Genomic DNA, 23,819 nt, shown 5'->3' on the forward strand with positions numbered 1-23,819 from the left:
GCAATCCTGTACAAGTCCCATTGAACACAATATGGATTGTACTTTTATGTTTTGTTGTAGATAGCAGGAGACAGTAATTTCATTAGTTTTTGTGGAATTGATCTGTGTCTAACATTTTCTAATAAAATCAGAAATGTTGAAGAGAAAATGATATAGTGCAGTGGTTCCCAGTTAGCTATGCACTGCGGATCCCCTGTTTTTAAAAGCCAAGCCATGGACCCCCGTACTGTTGAAAATTTAGGTGTCTCTATGGTAGTTTTTTTGTGTGAATGGTGCCATGGACCCCCTGCGTGGGTTACTGATACAGTGCAAGCAATTTTATTGAAGAAAGAAGTTCTGGAAATTAGGTAGCTAATGAGCCTGATTCATATAACCATCCAGTGTCAAAAGAAAATCTAGATATAGAATCATCTTAATTCACCTTTTTAAAATAGCATTGTGCTAATATTAATATATTAAAGTAGCTAGATGCCTGCAGACTTGTGGAGGTAAGTGTCAATCCTAAGTCTGACACATTGATATTTTATGGAATATGCTTAAGCAAAAAAACAACAACAAAAATCTCATTGCCTTAATTAGGAAGACACTTTGGTTTGAAAAGGCTGTATAAGGAAAACTAGGCTACACTACTGAATTTCTTTAATCTTTACCACATCAGTGGATGTAATTTCTCCTTGAAAAGTTTGAAAGGAAATATTGGTTAGAAAAAGTTGCATATTTAGACATGAAGGTTATTGGGTGCTGTTCTGACTGAGGACACTGAAAAATTCCAAATTATCACTTAAATGTAAGCAAATATAAAATTTGCCTAGAAGCAGATCAGAAGACTGAATCATGACATTGTCCTAAAAGAAACTCCTTACTCTTCCTCTATGCTCTTGGGAATACATTACCAGGATGAATATTAAAGCTAGTTTCTAATATAAATTTACACTTAGTAGTCTTGTGCCTTCTCCCAGACTACTCCATTCCATTTTATTTCGCCCTCTCCTCCTTGTTTTCTATGTCTCTCTCTTTCAAGCAGACACTCTGTGACTAGTGAGCCTGCTCATTCCTAACTTAACTGTTTTGGGAATATACTTAATTCAAGGCACTATAGTATGCCCTGCCTTGTATGATGCAGAAGATAGGTGTGCGCCGTTTGGCTTTCTCAATAAAAGCACATAGATTATATACTTGTTAGGGGCTGTGGTAATCAACTTCACTTTGTGTGACTAGGTGACAGGTCAAAATGTTTTTATTTCAGCAGACTCCCCATATATTTTGTGTTGTGAAGGAATAGAATGCCTGGCAATTTGGATTATGCAGATTTATATGTGTCATGTGTGGACATTCATGTGTGGACATTCATGTGCATGCACATTCATGTGCATGCACTTCAGCATTCTGGGCTATTTTATTTTTGAAAAATGTGAATTATTCTGGATCATTGTGTTTCAGCATATGATGCATCTTTGAGGATAGCATTACCTAGAAGAGATTTTGTTGCAAGGCCTCCAATCATTTCCCCAGTTACTGGGAAAGAACCACCCACTAGTTGATGGAAATAATAATTGGTTTAAAACAGCCTCCCGCAGCCTGGTTCTCTCCAAATGTTGTTGGATGTGACTCCCAACAAGCCCGGCCAGCATGGCCAATGCTCGTGAATGGTGAGAATTGTAGCCCAGCAACCTCTGGAGGGCAAACGGTTGGGGAAGCCTTTAAACAAGTGAGTTTTGACATAATTTATGACAGTGGTCTGGCTACAGGTTCCTGGGACTTTGCAAACATGTAGGCTGCTGTGAGAGAGGCACTCACAACTGCTTTTCTCTTCGATTATCATCAAGCTCTCTCATCCCTAAACACATGCTGTAATCAAGAGCTTGTTTGTGTTGTCCTGATAAACAATAGTTTGGCTTATTGTAATTTGCCAACCAGGCCAAGATATGTGATTATGCATAAAATAAATTGGTAGAAGTAATACTTGCGGTTGGTTGAAAAACATATGCTTGGTTATCCTGTTTACAATTGAAAATGCCACTGTCATTGTGATTTAAAAAGCAGTTTATGGCTAAACTAGTTTGGTTACAAATAATAGTTTTTTTATAGAGATTTTAATAAGCAGATATGAACAAAGTTTCTGTTAAGTACAATAATACACATGTTTCTATATTTTAGTTTTGTTAAAGCTAATCACATGTCACCCAGTACAATGCCTCAGTGTTTACAAGCGGAGACTAGTGAAAATTTATTTTCTATATTATGTACCTTCTGTATCCATTCTCTATTTACACAGTAGTAACACACACTGCGAATGCCACCCATTCATAACACTTATTCACACACAGTCTTAACAGCTGAATATCCATTGTAGTAACGGTCCATGTTCCTTTTCTGTAGCCCTTCTCATCAAGTGTAGCATCTGTTTTTAGTAGGGCTGTGCACCAGATTTGGCTTCTGCCTCAGTCTCAGGCCAAATCAGATCAGAAGGATTTGGGCCTCAGTCAAAGTGAGTTGAGACAGCCACAGACTGCTTAAGTTGGGTTGGATGGCCCAAAGAATCTGGGGCTGTTATGCAGTAGGGCATCAGGCAGGAGGAAGAGGCAAGCATTGGGTTTCCCATGAAGAGGCGGGGTCCTACCAGATGCATTACTGATTGTGTCTTCCCAGGAGAACTGAATTCAGCGTGATTTACTTCTGAGTTGAATTGTACAGGGTTGCACTCTCAGGCTGCAATACAGTGGTGCCTCGCAAGACGAAATTAATCCATTCCGCGAGTCTCTTCATCTTGCAGTTTTTTTGTCTTGTGAAGCACGGCTATTAGCGGCTTTAAGAAAAAGGAAACAAACTCGCAAGAACTCGCAAGACGTTTCGTCTTGCGAAGCAAGCCCATAGGGAAATTCGTCTTGCGGAACGACTCAAAAAACGGAAAACTCTTTCGTCTTGCGCGTTTTTCGTCTTGCGAGGCATTCGTCTTGTGAGGTACCACTGTATTATGCTTTCACACTTGTTTGGAAGTAAGATGACAGTTGCACAAAGATGATTTCTAGTTGGGTAGGGTTGAAATGATGAAAGCGTCATGAAAAGGGCAGGGAAACCAACCAGGCAATTCATATCAGTCAAAGACATCTCACTCCCTCTTCACCCTCTGGTGTCGACAGACAGCAGGAGATGTGGAAACACATCAAAGCAGAGGAGCTATAAAACAACATGCAAATTCGAATTTAAACAGTGTGGTAATGTGAACACAGCATTGGCCCTACTGGTTTGGGATAATTGTCACCCAGATTCAAATATTCTATCTTGGACAAAGTGTTGAAACGTATGCTGGCTGTTCAACTCCAAACAGTGTTGGAAGATGCAGAATCTGGTTTCTGGCCTGGTTTTAGGATAGATGAAGTCTTGGTTACCTTGGTAAATGACTCACACTGGTGAAATGGATACAGGAAATTCAAGCCAGTTGATTTTCTTGAACTTCTCAGCAGTTTTCAATACCACTGCCCATAGAATCTTTTGGAGCACTTGTCGTTCAGCCTGAGACGCATGATGTGATGGTGTTTCTGGTCCTTTGTGGATTATTCTTCTCAGGCAGTGCTGAAGAGTGACTTCAGTCCCCATAATGACAATTGACTTAATGACCGTTTCCAGGTTCTGTTCTGTCACTCGTGTTTTTTAACATCTACATGCAAACATTGGGAGAAGTCATCCAGAGATTTGGACTGAAGTGCCATCAGTATGTAGTAGTAGATTATATTTGTGGTGGTGGGTGTCCCAAGTCATATCAGAGTAAACCTATTGAAATTAATGGACTCGACTAACTTTTTAAATTTAATTTCAGTGGTCATACTCGTGAGTATGACTAACCCTATGTGTTTTATATGTTAGTTTGATTTTGAGAGCCACCTTGTGTTGCTTTTTTTCCTAATATTTGGGGTATAAATCCACTAAATAAGTTACTTATTGGCATCCCATTATCTCCTGAACATTTCTCTTTTTTCCCCAGTAGGTTGTCACTTCTTTAATTCTGCTTACTCTTCTGTCTTTTGTTTTGCAGTTTTTATCAACTGATTATTAATCATGTTTTATGTTTCTGTGTTTAATTTATTTTAGCTGCCTTCATTGGTTCAAAGCTTTAACTGGAGAGTTGGAATATAAGTACTTTAATTGTATAATCCTTCAGCTTTCTATTTAAGGCTAAACATTGTTTCTAAGTCACTATGTTTGCTTTTCTTATAAATCAACATTGACAATAGTGTTAGGCAGTCAGATCTCCTTTATCTACAAAATGATGCTATTCATTCCAATAATCCTTATATAGAAATATGACATCACATTTTATCTTGAACTCTTTTCTGCACCTTACTGTGGCTTATTGTTGTTAAAATAATCAGTGATAAATTTAACCCATTTCTGTGACTAAATACATTCGTTTGTCTTTTAAACGTCAAACATAAATTCACTAGCATACATTTTAGATAATGTTTAATGTTACATCTGTGTTTTATCATGATGAGATCCACTTCATGTGTAGGTTTATGCAGAGCTCTGCAGAGGAAGCATCAGGCTGTTGTCCAAATCTTAATCCCTAATGATTGGGCTTTTTTAAACAAATGGAAATTCTGACAGTTTGTGCAGATACATGTTTATACAAAGAAGTGGCTGACAGCCAAATGTTAAACCCATCAGTAATATCAGAATCTCCTCAGTGTGGTACGTAGGTCATCGATTTATAACTGAAAAATGGCTATCTTTACTAGCAAAGTACCTGTAAATTTCATGACTGCAAAAGGGAAGCCAGGCCTCGCTATCCCCAAATACAGATCAGCTTGTTTCTGTCAGATAGTTTTGGCAGCTATAGAGGTGAAAGGTGAAAGGGAACCCACATGGGTAGAGGGATTATCAAATAGTTTTTGTTTTACAGTTTTCCAGATCAGTGAAAACACCTTTTAAAACAAGCTAGAAAGCAAGATCAGGAGAATGTGGTAGATTGTGTTGTTCATCACTACCATCATCACTAAGATGTGCAGCAAGTGTCCCCTTCTTTCTGTCTCCACACATGCATACACATGTGCCACATTCCACATCTATTTATTGCCTATTTAACTTCACTCTAGAAAGAGAATATATTATTTTTAACTTTCAGCTTCCTCCAGGTGCTGAATGCTGGAACAGTTAGGTGCAGAAAATGAGGTTCTGGTCTCAAATACCTGGGCCACCTGACTTATTGCAGCACCAAGCTAAGCAGGGCTATCTACATTTCAAAAACTGATGCTAGGCTGCAACAGGGGTGAGTCCTTGAAGCTTTGCTCTCAGGTTGTGTCCAGAAAACTTATCACTGGTTCATTAACTTCTGGGGTGAACCAAGGCTGAGAGTTAGAAGACCTGTTGACAAGGCCTAGGCTAATAGCGCTGCTGAACCAGTATGAAACCATTCCTATATCAGCTTCAATAGAGGACCATTGACTAATCTGGGGTGAAGGAGAGGTGAAGTTGTCTAAGGTATATGACCCTGAATAAGAAGAAAATGAATGGGTATGAGAGGGAGGAGACAGCAAGCAGGTAGTGGTAGGGTTATCTGTGACATCCTTCTTCTTCCTGTTGAATGAATTCCGCTTCTGAAGCAAGGTAAGGAGGATATGAAGTAAACTCATAATTTTCGATATCGGAAACTAATATGTCAACACAATCCCTATTCCTAGTAACATATGTCAAATGTTTATTGAATACATAATTTGTTCAGACTGTGGCAGAAATCCACCCAACATTCATGGGAGAATGTGGTACGATCTTTTAGAGCAGTCAAATAAAACTTTATTACATAGCCCGACAAAGGTCTGTAATTTTATCAGGACAATTATTTGTTGTTTACTGGGTTGGGGCACAGTAGAAGCTATTGGTAATTGCGGCTCTGCAGGTGGGCACACGCTTGCAGAGCCATCACCAGAACTCTGCTGACCTGAGCTCCACCTTGTCCCTCCCCATCCTGATGAGTGCGACACCCCACCACAAGCCACTTCTGCATCCTACTGTAATCTTGTGGCTGCCCTGAACCTTTTGTGATATGCATATATTGCCCACATCCTCTTTAAAACTTGACCACACTGTTTCCTCTCCCCACAGTAGCCACAATACTTTACTCTGCAAAATATTGTAGAAAGAGACATATTTGGGTGGCTCAGTTCAGTAATATCAGTGCAGAGGTGCCACATTAAAGGCTCAGACAATTTTCTTTGCATGCTCCTGAGAAAAGTTGGCTATTTCATATCAACATCAGTGTTAACTGAGAGAACTTTGACTTGAGTTAGTAATTAATTTCATGGTTTAAGTTAATAATTTTGAAAATCTACTGAAATGACAATACTGAACTGTAAGATTTGCTAGCTTTATTTCATGGGAAAAATTGCTTTCTGTTCCTAACACTGAAAGGGATCCGCCTTCTCTTCTCCCACACTCTTTTTCTCCCCCTCCCAAGGGGTTGGCCTTCATATGTCATGCATTCCCACCCTAACTTGTCTCAGACTGCTGCAGAGTAGCACAAATACTTGGTTTTCTTTCTAGCTTGAGGGTGGAAGAAGCTTTCATTTCCTTGAGATCACTGGTATGCTGCTGTTGGAAGAGAAAATTGCTGAATTCTACAATTGTGTTAAACCTTTTGGTTAAGAATGCTGGCAAGAACAAATAGTAAAAATATGAAAAAGGAACTGGTTATAGAATCTCCACAAAAGTGCCCAAACGCAGCAAGTTCTGAGGCAGAAGTGGACAGTCCACTTGAAGTTTTGGTAAGGTGATCTCTCTCTCTCTCTCTCTCTCTCTCTCTCTCTCTCTCTGTGTGTGTGTGTGTGTGTGTGTGTGTGTGTGTGTGTAAAAGGGAGAGAGGCTATGCAGAAACATTTCTATTTAGAAATCCTTGAAGTCTTGTAAAGTTTTTTAATTTTCTTTGTGATAAACAATTGCATCTTCTACTGTTCACTGTTCTGTTGCAATCTGCTAGTGTGACTTTCAGTGACTAATTTCTATATGAAACATTTGGTCTCTCTTTATAGTTGGTAAAAACACTTTCTAATTTCTTTTCTAAACGGCTACCTAATTTTAAATTAATATAAGCAATCTAAAGTGGAAACTCTTAATCCTTTGATATTTTAAATAATATGATGAAGCAAATGTTCTGCTGTCCCCAGTTTAATTTTCAATGTAGGGTGCATTTAAAATACTTGAGTGTTTGAAATGTGCAGTACAGATATTGTTGCTTTTGCTGTCTTGCGGTACACTTCTTAAGGGGAACATTTTTTGTAAGTGCAGACTGAGAATTCTAGTCCTCTTGTTGAGCTTGATTATATTCAGGGGTGAGGGAGCAAGGCATGCAATGCACTTCTGAGGAATCATTGAAAATATTATGCTCTTTGTGACTGATGAGCTTCTATGTTCCACAGGCGACCTGTATAGTTGTACAAGAAGTTTCTGGTTGCGTACTCTTTTTGTAAAATCTGCATTAATTTTGATATGTATTGTTTTCATTTGTTTTGGGGTGTTTTTTTGGGGGGGGGATGAGAATGTTATGACTTAATAGCTCATGAGTTGTGACACCAAAGGAAGTATGGTTGGACCTTATTGTGTGCGAGGTCCACCAACACTCTGCACTCAGATAATTAGTTCTTTCAGCTGTTTGGCAAGACATTAACTAGAACATTGTGTTAAAACAAAACAGCTGCAAGTGAGCAATTGTTCCAATTGGCAGGCACTCTTCATTAGACCTAGGTGTATTGTTTGTTAATATATAAATGGCTAATATCTGCTAGACAATTTTTAAACATGCATGTTCTCCATGGAGAAATAAAATAAACACGGCAAATGTTTTGCCAGAAAGAGATTCATTTTAAGGAGAAAGCAATGAGCAGTGTGCTAGATTCCTGCTTGCTTCTGTTTTGAATATCCTTCCTGTAAAATCCTTGTGGATTTTGTATTTGGATGCATTGTACTTTCCTAAGTATTTGGGAAGGGCAGTGGGGGATGGAAAAGGAGACATGTCTTAATAGCTCATGAGTGGACCCCAAAGGAAGTGCACACTGCTAACAGAATTGAATGGAGAAGTGAGCCACATCCCTTGTTTTGAGAAACTAGTAATCAGTGGGTGTATATTCTAAATAATATCCAGGTTTTCATCAGAGATATTCTAAGCAAGTTTTCTTTCTCTCAGCCCTTCTTTTGCAATGCTTCTTTATTTAGACACATTGCATTTTCACCCTTATGTTATAAACAAATTAAATGTTAAAAGTGAAGTTATTCTGCATGCTGGTTATTGAAATTATTTTGTACATTTCAAATGAGTTAAAGGGGGAGATGAAACATTCATAACTTCATATTTGTTGTGTAACATTGAAGTGGGAACTATGTAGAGAGATCTGCAAGTTTCAGTTACATATTATGCTTGTGCATTTAGGTCACAGGGAAGATGCCAATTACGGTTGTAAAAAGAAGGGCTTTCTGTTTCCCACCTGGGGAAACAAGTATGGCTTGTTGCCTTTCACATGTAATTTCAGAATGTTTTGTAATGGTTAAAGGTAGATCAAAAATGAAACCGTATCGCAAGGTGGATTTCTGTTAGCCATAGAATAATATCCTTGTTCAACATAATAGTAAGCTGTTGCTTCATGCTATGTACATAAGTTAGAACGAACCCAAGCAAAGCCTTGGGACTATCCTGTCCCCATGTAACTGGGTGAAGGACTGCTGCAGCATTATGCATGAACCAAAAATTGTTGTTTAAAACACACTCACACAATTTCTAAACAAGCCAATTTCAGAACATGGGTTCATTGTGCATGTAGTGCTAAACTATAAACAGTAACATGAAAAGTCAGTCCATTATGGTTGACAAAAATAAATAAATGTGAGTTTAAGGTGGAAAGTTGAGTACTGTAGTGTTATTTCTTTGTGTATTTTCTTAGAAAAATTATAGGGCAGAATTCAACTCATTGGACCTGCTAGCAAAAGCCCACACAACTACTTATACTTAAATCCTACCAAATGAAAGTAAGCTTGATAAGGATAAGTCATGTACGGAAATACTGCGTTATCTCCTACCTCTTTGCCATTCATGCTTTTCATGAAGGGAGAGAGGAATGCTCCAGATACTTTGCTCATAGCTTACCATGTTTTTGCAGTAGGGTGGGGAAATCATGGTGGTGAGGCAGAACAGACTGGTCTTTAATTGTGTAACTAAGGGGAATGTATATGCTGCTTTCCTACATCTTGCTTCCCTCTCTTCTTTCTTCAAGTTCTGCAGCTCCTTTACTGGATCACCTTCTTGCTGTAATCCATGTTAGAGTAAAAGGACCCCTGACAGTTAAGTCCAGTCGCGAACGACTCTGGGGTTGCGGCACTCATCTCACTTTACTGGCCGAGAGAGCCGACGTTTGTCCACAGACAGTTTTTCCGGGTCATGTGGCCAGCATGACTAAGCCGCTTCTGGCAAAACCAGAACAGCGCACGGAAACGCCATTTACCTTCCCGCCGGAGCTGTACCTATTTATCTACTTGCACTTTGATGTGCTTTCGAACTGCTAGGTTGGCAGGAGCTGGGACCGAGCAATGGGAGCTCACCCCGTTGCGGGGATTCGAACCACCGACCTTCTGATCGGCAAGCCCAAGGCTCAGTGGTTTACACCACAGCGCCACCCGCATCCCTACCCACCCGCATCCCATGTTAGAGTAGTAATGCTTAAATGCTTTTACCACATTGGACACACAATTATTTTAACCAATACCCTTTTGAGTCCTTAATTACATAACTTCTCTTGTATGGTTTGTACAAATCAAAGTAGTGAGGAAGGAGCAGAAATGCAGACTCTACTGAGACCTTTCAGACTTTACTTCACATGAATGGGTCTCAGATTCCAAATTCAGGCACATGTATACAGAGTAGGATTGTAAAGATGAGGACAGAAGGAAATGAAACATAGAAAAATACAAATGGTGGTGATCACAAATGGTGGTCATTACCTTGTTAAGAATGGCCATTCACAAAAGTAGTTGATAATACAGAAATTATGGCATTGATAAGCCAGTTAGCACATGCAGTGTGGAAAAAATACCAATTGTGCTGATTCAGATGTAGTCTGAATGTAGTATGTCAGATGTAGTATGCATCTGAATACCAGCTAATAGAAACTGTAGAAAGGCAGAGTATGTCTGAGTTCAGGTCATGCTTGCAGGTTTCCCATAAGCATCTGGTTGGCTACTGCAAGAACAGGATGCTAAACTAGATAGGTCACTGGCTTGTCTTATGTTCTTATGATAGTACAAGTGCTGAACTGCAGCCTTACAGACCCAGAGGGAATGTAGCTCTCCAGGCAGGGGGGTGGCATGGTTCATTACTTTTCAGCAGGCCCTTTTCTTGTGCTACAAATACCTCTGTTCACTACTTACCCCAAAAGGTCACAATATGTAGTTCTGAATACATCTAAAGAGTGGCGCTTGTGCTTCCAAATGTGTGTGTTTTATAGGGGTGAAGTTATTTCCTAGCATCTTGAGGCCCAAAAATAATCGCTTTAGAGGTAGTATTGTATGTAGCCTATAACTTTTTCCCTGTTAGACAATGGTTTATAGAATGGAAAATATCTGTAAGAGGGAGCACAGGGGAGAATCTGCTTTCCTGGAAAGTGTGTCACTGTAAGTAGTGCCAAAGTCAATATGTTGTCCTCTATTCTTTTGTTGAGAATGATGAAATATCCTTCCTCTTACTGAGGATGTGAACTCTAGAAAACATATCAGAATATTCTCTTAAATGAGATGATTATTGTTAGGGTTATGCATAGGTGTGTAAGGCATTAGTTTCAAGAATAGCATGCAGTCTTAACGAGGGCCCCGCGGCTAAGGTTAGTAGATTTCCATATGTTTCGGTAGGGTAGAAAGGATAGGAATCTTGTCCATTAGAGCCAAATGTAATCCATGCTGTTCAAAAGAAGATAAGAGCAGGTTCACTGGATCAAGCCAAAAGACCATCTGGTCTAGCATCTTGCTCTTACAGGACCAGCCAGACCACAAGCAGCACCTGAGTGTATGAACACTTCCCACTTAAGACAGTGGAAATACAACATAGCCATCATAGCTAGTAGGCATTATATGGTGGTTTTATTTATATTTATAAACTGCTAAACCTTACAAAACACCACAGTGGTTTTTACAACCATTTCTATTTGTTTGTTTAAAGGTCATACCCTGCTTTCCACCACGCAGGTTTCAAAGCAGCTTACAACAACAAATAAAGTACAACAAATAAAGCAGTTATCCCAAGAGAAATCAGTTACTGCCCATGAGTCAGTTCATCCTTCCTGTAAAGCCTGTAGAAATAGGAGCGTTTCTGGCACCTCACAAAATATGTACAATCTCATAGCTGGGTTAACTTCAATGGGCGATATATTCCACAAGGCAGGTACTCTGTGTGGAAGGACTTCGAGTCACTGTGAAACAAACCTCTGGTACATGGGACACCACAAGCAGGGCCCCCATAGATGAGCACAGTGCACGAGCAGGGCTTTATATATAAACAGTAAAATATTAAGTTTGGCCCAGTAGCTTATTGACAGTTTCTCAGCACAGGTATTATGTCCCACATAGAACTCATTGCAATAATTCAGTTGTGATTTTACCAATGTTACCAATGTCTAGGAATATCTGTAGTCGGCACACCAGCCAAAACTTACAGTAACTACTCCCGGCCACTGAGGCCACTTGAGCCTCCACTGACAATTACAGATCAAGAGGTACTCCTAGACTATATAAATATTCCTTCAGAGGTGGTATAACCCCATGCTGAAAAGGTAACTGACCTATATCCAGAACAGCACAGCCATTCACCCACAGAGCCTCCATTTTACCAGGATTTGGCTTCAGTTTATTGCTTTATTAATATTCTGGGACAATAGGCTTTGAAATACATTCTTTATTTTATTGTGTACCTACATGTGGTTGCAAGATGAAAGGGGGAAATAATCCTATTTTGTTGGATCAACACATGTCAGTACAAACAACAAATAATCTCCCAGTTATTCGTAAACCTTAGCTTTTTCTTCAACAGATTAACTACTTTGCTAGAACATAGAAGTAAATATGTACAGTGCCTTAAATCTTAAAACATTGTCATGATAGGGAAGAATAACTTTTACTTGTATTCAAACAACAAATTTTATAGTAAAGTAAATGAGGAAAGGAGTTCAAAACTGGTTGTGGGTAGAGATCTGGAATATAACTGTCCACACTGAGGAAGAAAGAAGGAGGTTGTAACTTTTTCCAGGCTTGGCTTTAACGGTAATATTTCTAGCTGCTTTAATTAGTTATTTTTCTATTGGAAATGTGTATTTATTGGGGCTTGAACCTCTCATTTACATTGTGTGCGTATACTTTGCTTGAACTTTTCGTGCTATTATCAGTATCTTGTAATCTCACCAGATGCCTTTTTCATAGGAAACTTTCCATGATATGCTTTATTTTGAAGCTTTCAGGAAATAGAATTTCAGGAAGCATATTTAAAAACAATAGTCTGAGCTGTGTTTGTAGGAGATATTTCCACCTGATACCATAAAACCAGTGTTCTTTCTTAGTGTTGCTAATAGACCTGGGCCCTTGTCCAGAGAACCACACAAGCAAGGGAACATTGCATAGATGGGCTTGTTCTCTTACAGTGCCAACTGGAATTGAAGCAGGAGCTTAACACAGTGCTGATCCACAGTTGAAGGAGTATAAAGAGGGGAAGGGTGTGCCTCTAGTTGTGTTTCTCCTATTGCAGATTGGCATTATGAAGCTTTAGAGTGAAGACTCTCGCATGTTTACATATTAGACTGGTGAGGAGAGCACAAAGATGGCACTTGTTCAAGTGTGCACATACAGGCAGCTGTGTCTGAGACACAGCACTAACTGGTTCACCCATAGCCCTCCCCACAGTTGGCTTCTGCACCTGTAGTATGGCTGATCTGGAAGATATCTGCATATGTGAATTGCATTCTCTGGATGTATGCAACTGGAAGCTCTTTCACTACTTGTGAAAGAGCTTCAGTATCATTCTGCTTCCCAGTGGTAACAAGTGGGTACAGTGGTACCACGGGTTAAGTAATTAATTCGTTCTGGAGGTCCGTTCTTAACCTGAAACAGTTCTTAACCTGAAGCACCACTTTAGCTAGTGGGGCCTTCTGCTGCTGCCACGCCCCGGAGCGCGATTTCTGTTCTCATCCTGAAGCAAAGTTCTTAACCCGAGGTACTATTTCTGGGTTAGCGGAGTCTGTAACCTGAAGCGTCTGTAACCCGAGGTACCACTGTATTTGATCATGGATTAATAGTCATTATTTCCCCACCCCATAGTATCATTAATCTAAACAGTGGTGTGAAAAGTACAAATTACAGAATCTAGCTCTTCCATTTGTTCGTGTATATTTTCTTTGGTGGAGGAAATAACTGTTATGGTTAGCAGTTTATGCACAAGGGTAACAGATTCTTTAGGTAGCTTGTTTCCCTTTTGAGATTAACGAAGAACTAGTATTTGTTAGTAGCACCTAATGGAACTAATTGACATGAAGGGGTGTGATTGGATCTCAGCTAGAAGAGAGATGCTATCATTGAGCTCCATGTAGTGTCCTTTCTCAGGGGTGGAGGAAGGGGGGTGCAGTGGGGGCTGTTGCCCTGGGTGTCACCATTGAGGGCAGTGACAAAATGCCAGGCGGCACTCGGGGGGCCTGCAGCGCGCCCGAGCCACTCGTCTCTCCTGGGAGACACATGGGGCTTGAGCGTGCCTGGGCTCCGCTCTGCCAAATGGTCCGCCCGCTGCCTCCCCCTCAGCTGTAGGGCAGCAGAGTGGGAGGAGGCAGGTAGACTCCGGAGGCCCCGCAGAATGTCCTGCCCCGGCTGGCCCTGCTCCATGGGTGGTTGGCCCCACTCTCGGGCGCAGGGCACGCGACCACCCCCAGGCGCCTGATCGGCTTGCTCTGCTGCTGCCTTTTCCATCTTCTGTTTATAAGGCTGGCTAATTATTTAAATGGGACGCGGGTGGCGCTGTGGGTAAAAGCCTCAGCGCCTAGGGCTTGCCGATCGAAAGGTCGGCGATTCGAATCCCCGCGGCGGGGTGCGCTCCCGTTGTTTGGTCCCAGCGCCTGCCAACCTAGCAGTTCGAAAGCACCCCCGGGTGCAAGTAGATAAATAGGGACCGCTTTCTAGCGGGAAGGTAAACGGCGTTTCCGTGTGCGGCTCTGGCTTGCCAGAGCAGCGATGTCACGCTGGCCACGTGACCCGGAAGTGTCTCCGGACAGCGCTGGCCCTCGGCCTCTTGAGTGAGATGGGCGCACAACCCCAGAGTCTGGCAAGACTGGCCCGTACAGGCAGAGGTACCTTTACCTTTTAATTATTTAAAACCAGAAACAAATTTAGCAGCAATACTGTTAAATTGAGAAACAATTTCCTTTGAAAAAGATTCTGAATTAAATTTAGCTTAGGAGTAAACAAAAATAGCTCATCCACAGATTTATTGGCTTTTATTGGCTCAAAAACTCAAGTCAAAGTTGTTCTGTGTCCTAGTACTAGAATGTTCAATCCAAATGGCTTCTATTGTGTTTTACTCCTTTGCGCCGTGCTGTTGCTGTTTCAAACACTGAGAGAAAAATGAAGATACTAAGTAAACTTGTGTCTACAATACTCCTTTGGGAAAATGTCTCTGGAGTCCTTCATGGTTCTGTCTTAGAAGCAAGGCAGAAAATTTGCTGCAACTCTTAACTGTACACATTCCAGCATTTAAAATCTGCCACCTGGCTTATGCAGGCAATTAAGAAAATTGATGGTCACTGATTTTAAATGTGTATGTGTTGTATTTTATATAGATTTTATTGTAAACTGCTTTCATGTTTTTTATGATACAGTGGTATAGAAATATTTAAATAAATAAATAAATAAATAAAACACATAAAAGTTATTTATTCCTATATAGCACAGTAAAAACATTTCTGGTTTGCTATCATATGCGGTTATTGCTTTCACATACAGTTGTGTGAAATACCTATGTCACGGCAATCTGTTTCTAATAGAACCTAGATGGGTAGCTATATCGTGTCTGTTAAAGTTTTAATACTTTTCTGCAGTACGTCTTTCTCAGAGTAAGATCAGTTACCTTTATGTTCTTTTTAATCAGTGTTCCTTGATTAAAGGAATTTATCTTTCACATTCATTGGCAATGGTCAACTGCTTTAATAAGTCTCATTCTGATTTGTTCATTTGCAGAAATCATTAGATTTTGCTGGTGGTTTTGGCGAAAATATGTCTGTATAACTAGAGATGTAATGATTTAGTTATCTAGCTGTTGAGTAACAAGTGGGATATTATGGTCAAGTTGTATTTCAACCAGAAAAACTGTGTGTGTGTGTGTGTGTGTGTGTGCGCCTTGTATTTCTTTAGGGTTTGGTCTATTTTATTATGTCGTCAAGAGTTTCTACGTTTACTTTTGAAGTTAAGTTTGCCTATTCTTTTGCATGTGGGTGTTCTTATTATTCTTTGAACTAAGTATGCTCCGCTATACAAACAATTAAAGCATACTTTTCTTTTTTGTGATAATGTATTGTGTTCTCTGTAAAAAAACAAAAACTAAAACTTAGTTGCACACTCCCAGTTCTCTAGCCTCTCCTTTGATAGTGTTTCTTTCCAAATATAACATTTTGTTCTTTTGAACTCCATCCAATATGACGTTTTATTTAACAGGAATGTTCCCATGTGGTAGATATTAGAAAATCTGAATTAAATTTGACTAACCTGTGTGCAGATCAGTGTGTCTCCAAAGAAGCCTTTTTCGAAGAAAATCTTAACATATGCTGTATCTTCCTCTGAAAAAAATGATCTTTGATAAAAAGTCTTCTGATTTGCCTTAATTTACTTCATGTAATTGTTAAATATTGGTAAATTTCCACATAGTGTTGCTGATACAGAGAAAGTTTACATATTTTCCAGTAAAAGGAGCATTCAGAAGAAAAATACTTTATGGGAATTCAAGCAAAAAAAGTGAACTTAAACCATTCTCGTACTATTTTCTGCAAGCTTCCTTCCATGGTATTTACACAACTAGAGCCTTTCTAGATAGCAATAAAAACCTTATCAAGACATGTAAAGTGTTCTATTGCAGCATAATTAGTATTCACAGTTTCAGCTAGAGGTTTACCTGGATCCATGATCCAAAAGGTTTTTTTGGTTCTTTTGTTCAGAGATTCTTTAAAAATAATCAGTTGCTCACTTGGAGTTGGGCAATAATTGGCATAGTTTCTTTATCTATGTTCTGTAGAGTAATTTTGCTTAAATTGTACGTATGTATAATGGATAGATAGTTGGATTAGATAGTGTTATTACAGTTATTTCCAAGCCATTAGAATCAGGTTGCTTAATTGCAGTAAAATATACTAGAGGTGCTTGCCTTGTGTTAAGAAAGGCTGCACAATATTCAGTGATAAGAGTAAAATATCTCATTTGTAAACTAGGAGAATACCTTAAAATAATGCAGCTATTAGATAAAGTGAAGCATCAGCTTAATGACATAATACTGTGCTGATTAAAAGGAATGGATTGCTTTATATAAATAAACCTGCATAATTTGTTAAGCATTTTGAACTTAAGTAAAACTTGACTTGTGTCTCCATTGTGTACAGCCATTTCTCCATACATGTTGGCTATATTGTTTTTTATACAAACACTTTGTTATCTGTAGTTCAGTTCAAACTCTGTTTCTATGGTATTCTAACTTTATTAAGTCTGCAATCCTATACAAACTTTAAATGGAGCTTAATGTGTAGAATTGTGCTGCAGTAGCCCATGGGTATATATAAATCCACATAAGTATATTTATAAATAAATTTGTGTTATCTAATAACTTAAATATTTCTATTTCTTTTTAGGCAAAACCAAAGCTCATTGAACCAATAGACTATGAAAATGTCATTGTTCAAAAGAAAACTCAAATCCTCAATGATGCCTTGCGTGAGATGCTGCTTTTCCCTTATGATGACTTCCAGGTAGCGTCTTTAATTCCAACACTAACAAAAGTTATTGTGTATTACCTTGTCAAATGCTATTTCCTTTAAACTTAGATTCAGCCTATAACCTAACTGATTTTACTGGTTACTATTGCTTCCCCTCCCTCTAGGTATATGTGTGTAAAGATGTGTGTGTGTGTGTGTGTGTGTGTGTGTGTGTGTGTGTATGTGTGTGTGTGTGTATGTGTATATATATATATATATATATATATATATATTTATGTGTGTGTGTGTGTATACACACATACACACCACACAGTGTACGTGTATATATGTGTAATACACACACACAGAAAGAGAGAGAGAGAGAGAGAGATATCTCTTTTAGTACTTTTAAATTAGAAATATGGTAAATATGATTTACCATTATGAAGAAACAAGGCTATTGTTTCTTCTGTGCTGCTTAGTTGCTTGCCTCCAGACTCTGTTCAATGTCTTGGTCCTAATCTTAAAAAACATTTTTTTTTAATTGAGTGACTCCTTGTACATTTGTGTCTGCATGCTCAGATCAACACCTGAGGTTCTGTGTCTTGCTGTGTGTGTCTGATGTGCAGGCAGGTACAGATTCTCAGTCATGGAATCTAGCTGCCCTTAGGGATGCTGATGTACCTCCCATCACTGTGTGGTTTTGCCATACAGTGACATCTTGGCTGTTAAGGCAGGGTCTTTGAGATTGCACAACTTGGCTTTTGGCAAATGGCTGTGTAGCTGATTTCCCCACTGTCTTTTTTGTGTCTTTCATTTTTGTTTGCTTCTGTGGCTTTGGTCATGTTCATATTTTTTTGTTATAAAACTCTTATTGATTTTATTGTATTTTGTATCGGTTATTAATTTGATTAACTTATCAATTTTGGAGTTCTTTTTTGAAAGAGAAATAGAATACAATTTTTAAATAAAAAAGGAAATGTAAACTATGAAATTTACTATGTTTAATCACCTCAGTGTATCTATAGGAGTTATTTCCCCCCAAGACAGAGTTCTTTATTTAAAAATATACATAAACAAATATTCTGCTTCAAGAATAAGGTTAACTTAATTGTGTGCATTTCTTCAGTGACTTCTTCTTCCTTCACCTCACCACAAAAGATGGTATGTGGAGCAGTGGCGGGGAACCTTTTTTAGTCTGAGGGCCACATTTCCTTATCAGCAATTTTCTAGGGGCCACACACACCAGTGGTGCACACAGAGGCAAAAGTATGTGGAGCAAAAAATGAATTTCCCCCCTTTATATAGTACGCTGTTCTCTACACAAACTCATGCATCCGTCTCTGTCCCCAGTCAAGGCAAGCAAAATGCATCATCAGAGTTCAAGGACATATTCCAGCCAGTCAAAAACACTCAAGGAGGTTGCAATGCAGGACGAGAGGGCAGAATCAGAGGTGGTTAGAAAGAGTGTGTAGTTTGGGAAGAATCCCAAGGGCAAGATAGAGAGGCTTGGACAACTTCTTTTGTCACTTGGGCCAGATGTTCCCACCCTGGATATAGAGTCTTCCATCCACTACTTAAAACCTGGTTGTACAGCTAGCATAAAAAAACAACCAGCGGTGTTAGTTTGTCTCACAAGAAGACTTGGATTTCTTACTGCAGCCATGTGAAAGTATTTTAACTGCTCTGGGATTGACCACTATAACTGGCTGTGGCATGGTAACATTGTTTTAAAAAACACACAGCAAAAACTATTCTGAAGGCTCTCCAGCTATCATGGAAGTAACTTAAACTGGTATGTAACCATTTTGACAGAGATGGTGCAAAAAATGAACATGTAACATAGCATGGCAGACCTGCTTCATGTGTTTGCTGTATCTTCTTGAGACTTGTAGGATCTACTGGGGTTTTACTATTCATTAAACTCCTTTAAGAAAATGATCACGGTTCTGGCTGTGAGATTTCTCTATTTCTTGTTGAAGCCCCATGTATCCTGATGCAAAGTAAAATGAGTGATTTTTTTGTTAATATTTGCCTTAAATGTTTGATATAAATACTGGATTTAATTCATGGAATGCTGGTATTTTTTCTGGATATGAGCATGTTACTTTTTTCTTTTTCTTCTTGGTAAATGGCCTTTGTTTTAAAGAAGGATGCCCTCCTTCTTTAAAGGGTTTGAACTACGTTTATCTCTGTTTGGATAATACTATTTTTAGCAGAACAAAGGAAGAAGTATGTTGAGTATCCATGGAAAGACCAGTATTGAATGCAGGAAACAGGTGTGACTGCAAACAATAGCAAATGTATATGTGGCTCAAAGAAAGTTAAACATCTTGGGATTTGTTAGCAATCCAGTAAGACTCCAAATAAGTTTAAAACCATCCTAGAGTGTAGGCCATAATCTTGATAAGAATTATTGGGAAGACATCAAAGTTAATACGCATAATGTACTTTACAAAACAAATTAAACTACCAGTTCTGCCACAGAACTGACTTTCTGATGCACAATTTGATTTGTAATACAGTAGTAGCCATACTATGTTATTGTACTCCATATAATATGTAATGTAATACTCCATTGCTAATAGCTATGGAGAGAGTCAGAGGACTATTACATCAAAAGAGGCAAATCACTTGGGGATCCTTTGTTTGAGTGAAGTTATGTATATGAAGATTTGTAGATGAGGGATTATTGTGGTGTAGAAAGATAGGAGAGGCATGAGTCTCATAGTTCAGGCATAGACTGATGGGAGGAGGGGGAAATAGGACATGCCAGGGGAGGTTTGATTTAGGGGAGGAAAGAATTATTTTGACTAAAAGTAGAGCTGAGACAAAAAGTTCTTTCAGTTTGAATTTGGGATAGGCAAAAGTGGGGGCTGATTTTCCCTTACAGAATATTTTTGGGGTAACTCCCCATAATTTTGGGAGGGAGGGGCCCTCTCAGTAGCAACTACAGCTTTCTCTTTCTTTAAATTGCTTTTCTGTCAGCTGCTATTCCCTCTTCCAGTGCTATATGTCATAACATAGTCCTGTAACAGTCCACCACATCTTGTGAGGGCAAAGTAAGATTGTTGTTTTTTTTTCTTTTTCTTTTTAAAGCAAATGAGGAAAGCTCCCTGAAGCTTAAATACAAATTAACCTTCACTCCCAGGAGTAGTTCCAAAATATTTCCCCAAATTTGCTGCCCCCAAATGGGGTGATGACTTAGGAGAGGGCATTTTTCATCTGCACTCAGTGAAAGAAAATGAAGGCCATCCCTCTGTTGACCCCAACAGACAGACAAAACATAGGTTTGTGGAATTGAAGAGGAGAAGCTGCTATGAGAGAAGTGAGGAGAACCAGCACCAGCAATGGGTTCTAGTGAGCTCTTGCTGCTGCCACTGCTTCTCTGAAGGGAGAGGGCTTCAGCAGGGGCGAGCAGTGGCAGTAGCGGTAGTGGCTGGGTGAAGCAAAACACTTTTCCGTTTTGTCTCAGGCAGCAAATCAGGATGAGGTTCCTTGTCTCTCTGGTCAGTTAAACTTCCAGCCAGTCTACACTCTTGTGAAAATTAGTCTTCAGCTTTGTTAACTCATACAAAGCCTTAACAACGGTAGAAAAAAGATGCTTAAAAATTTGAATCTGAGATAAGAGAGGTGGGGGAAAACTGGGACAATTTCTCTTGGCTTTTTTTCGTATTTCAAAAACAGGATTGTGAGCACTAAGGGACAGAGCCCTCTCTCAGAATGATATGTATGATGACTAAACTAACAAAATCCAGGCTACAATAAAAATGTGTTAGTTATGAAGTGTGGTGTAGTGGTTGGACTAGGACTTGGGAGACCATGGTTCAAATCTCCCCTTGGCGTTGAAGCTCACTAGGTGACCTTGGACCAGTTGTGCCTCTCAGCCTAACCTACCTTACAGCATTATTGTAGGTATTAAATGAGGAGGGGAGTGTACACCACCGTGATCTCCTTGGAGAAAAAGGTGGGATAGAAATGTAATTTATAATAATACCATAATGACAATTTATTTCCATAGTGTGTATTTTGCTATTTTACATATAATTCCAAAAAAAATATGAAGTAACAAATTGATGAAGAACATACCTTTCCTTGTGAGCTATTTGATTTTAGAAATCATTTTAGTTGAATTTTATATTGATTTCAGTTGCAGTTCTTGCCATATTTATTTGGGAGTAAGCCGCATGGAACTCAGCGGTGCTTGGTCTTAGACCTTGATAGAATTGCACTGGAGAATGTAATTAGCACTTATAAATACAAATGAAAACTATTTGCAATTAATTATACTTTGATCTCTCACTAAAGACAGCAGTACTGAAACGACAACATCGATATGTATGCTCTACAATTCCTGATAATGCAGAGAAAGAAGCTCAGAGTTTATTTGTTAAAGAGGTAATGCTTCTAGTGTATTTGCTACTTGATTTCCATCCTTTGTATTTTTAATTTTATGTTGTAGCAAGTAGAACATGCAGCAAAATGTTGTTACATAGTTATCAACCCTAAAAGGAATGGTTCTGTTCAGGGGTCCAGCTAGCTGGAATAGAAGACATGTAGTTTTGTTGATGCCTCTTGGAGTTTTAAGAAGAGTTTTGAAAAGCTCTCACTTTTTAGTGTGTTCTCTGAAGTGGTAAAGACATTCTGGCTATCTGTTCTGCTGACTGTTCTGCTTCCCATTCTAGTCTGTTCATACATGTGTTATTTTCACAGTTGTGAATGTCAGTACTTTTTACAAGTTGAGAATTGTATGGTTTATATAGTTGTATTATTTCACTATAGGACTTTCAAGGGCAGCTACTAAATTAACCTTTATGAAAAATTAGTTGCTAGCATAGCCTTGGTTTTTATTACGACTTTGACCAACATGCAAGAAAAGCTAGTGCTGAAGCGAAAATAAATGAGAATTGTTATGTTAGCAGAGCATGGGTGGAGTAAAAATGTACTTCCTCTGATCGAGGGTTGAAAAGGCTTTACTGCAATTTTAGCCAGATTAGCAGCAGAACAAGCTAGTTGTATATTCAGACGGATATTCAGTAATATTAATTGCGATAAATTTTATACAGTATATGGGTGCATTTTTATTTTTATACTTTTTCTTACTACAGTATCCTTATTTAATGGGGAGAAATGCTTTTTCACTAATAACAAATCTTATCAAAAAATTTAACTGATAGTTTTAAAAGCAACAATATAAATAAAAAGAAACTCGCACTGCTAAGAAAATCACACTGTTCTATAAAGAATCTCACTCAAAGTTATATGTTTTGTCCTTATTTGCAGTGCATTAAAACATATAACTCGGACTGGCATGTTGTCAATTATAAATATGAAGATTACTCAGGAGAGTTTCGACAGCTTCCAAAGTGAGTAGGGTTTTCTAGGATTATACTACCTTTGTACTTGCAATAAGATTTTTGTAAACTTTGGATAACTAATCTGAGGCTGTGTGGGTGATTTGGTGAGTGACAATTCCTTATCTTTGTGTTGTTTATGTAATGTTTGAAATAGTTTTGCCTCTCCTCCTTGCCCCCTTCGGATATTCAAGAGGTCCTTCAATGAACACAGAGTAGCACTGTAGTAGTAGGCTGTATCCGTGTGCTTCCTTATATGCTCACAATGTCCCAAACATACTTTGTTAGGCACTTCTGCCTATGACTGGGAACCCTGTTTCTTCAAGATTTTACATCACAGGGAGATTTATAGGCCTGTTGAAAGAAAAATCCTGCATGCCCTAAACATGTTTGGTACGTCTTCTTTGGAACTACTGAAAGGGGCTTGAGACCCCTGAGTTCCAGATGTAGGTACAACTTACATATTTCATTGGAAACAATGCAAAACACAGGAGTCATTGGGCTCTTATGCTACTTTGTTGTACCGCCATATGTTGTATCTGAAGTTGCTATGGGTGGGAATGCTGTAAGGAATGTTAATTATAAATGTCTTAGTTTCATTTTTACCTTTACAGTGCACCTCTGAAAATAGCAACTTGTTACTTAGGAGGTACTACAAAATGGGATTGATTGGAGAGGCAAACATTTTTTAGAAGACAACAAATTCTCCTTTGAGAGGACATACTTGTTGTTAACTTTTATTAAAAAGCATAGAATGTGCCAAATAATGCAAAACCCCAGTAAACATGGGAAGGGGTGAATGTGATATGTGTGAGTATGCCCCAAACACCTTGTCTTTTCTGCCATAATTAGGATCATTGCAGCTTGAAGAAAAGTTACTTTTAATGGTTTCTTAGCAAATAGGAACTTTTTTAAATATATTTTTTGAAGAGAAATAGAGTACCATTTTCTAATAAGATACAATTGTGCTGAACCTGAAAGGCTAACACCATGCACAGTGTCTCACCTGCCACTGCCCCCACAAAAAGCCCCACTACTTTTACTTCCATTTAGGCAAACTAATAATATATGTTCTTTCAAGTATACATCTCTATTTTACTGTGCATATATGCATTGACCATTCATTACTCTAGTGATCCTGAACTGATTATTGTGGGATGTGGTATTCTTTTTTTCTTAGCAAAGGGACCAAATTAGATAAACTTCCAGTTCATGTTTATGAAGTTGATGAAGAAGCAGATAAGGATGAGGTAAGCATATGACTTCTGCTTTCAACTTGTCAGTTTAAACTCTTGTAATGTAATAATTATTCAGATATTCTAGCATGGTAGAGTGTCAGATGGTTATCAGAGATGTGTAAAATCTCCATCTAAACACAGTTTTTAGTTTGTGGTGCATATCTGGCAGCTCAATAAACCTAGCGCTATTGTCAGCTCCTGCTGACTTCACTGTAACTCTGGTGGAAATTCTCTCAGGCCATGTCTCTCTAACTCAAAACTAGAGAAAGTGTCAT

At 38.8% G+C, this 23,819-nt stretch overlaps 1 protein-coding gene across 20 annotated transcripts in view; it reads left to right on the top strand.

Annotated features, from left to right (window-relative positions):
* The window catches only part of DOCK9 (dedicator of cytokinesis 9), a 135,962-nt gene that overhangs the window by 52,706 nt on the left and 59,437 nt on the right, over positions 1-23,819 (top strand). For 18 of the 20 annotated variants that reach the window (XM_077927702.1, XM_077927691.1, XM_077927694.1 and 15 more), the window contains 4 exons: positions 16,890-17,006; positions 21,261-21,350; positions 22,236-22,318; positions 23,487-23,556. In XM_077927702.1, coding sequence (XP_077783828.1) covers positions 16,977-17,006; positions 21,261-21,350; positions 22,236-22,318; positions 23,487-23,556 — 273 coding nt within the window. In that variant the 5' untranslated portion in view covers positions 16,890-16,976. Of the gene's footprint in view, positions 1-6,497; positions 6,759-16,889; positions 17,007-21,260; positions 21,351-22,235; positions 22,319-23,486; positions 23,557-23,819 lie in introns of those variants that run through there. The other 2 variants (XM_077927693.1, XM_028728251.2) reach the window with 2 other exon arrangements.

The sequence above is a fragment of the Podarcis muralis genome, chromosome 4 (genome assembly GCF_964188315.1).
Source record: "Podarcis muralis chromosome 4, rPodMur119.hap1.1, whole genome shotgun sequence".
Taxonomy (NCBI): domain Eukaryota; kingdom Metazoa; phylum Chordata; class Lepidosauria; order Squamata; family Lacertidae; genus Podarcis; species Podarcis muralis.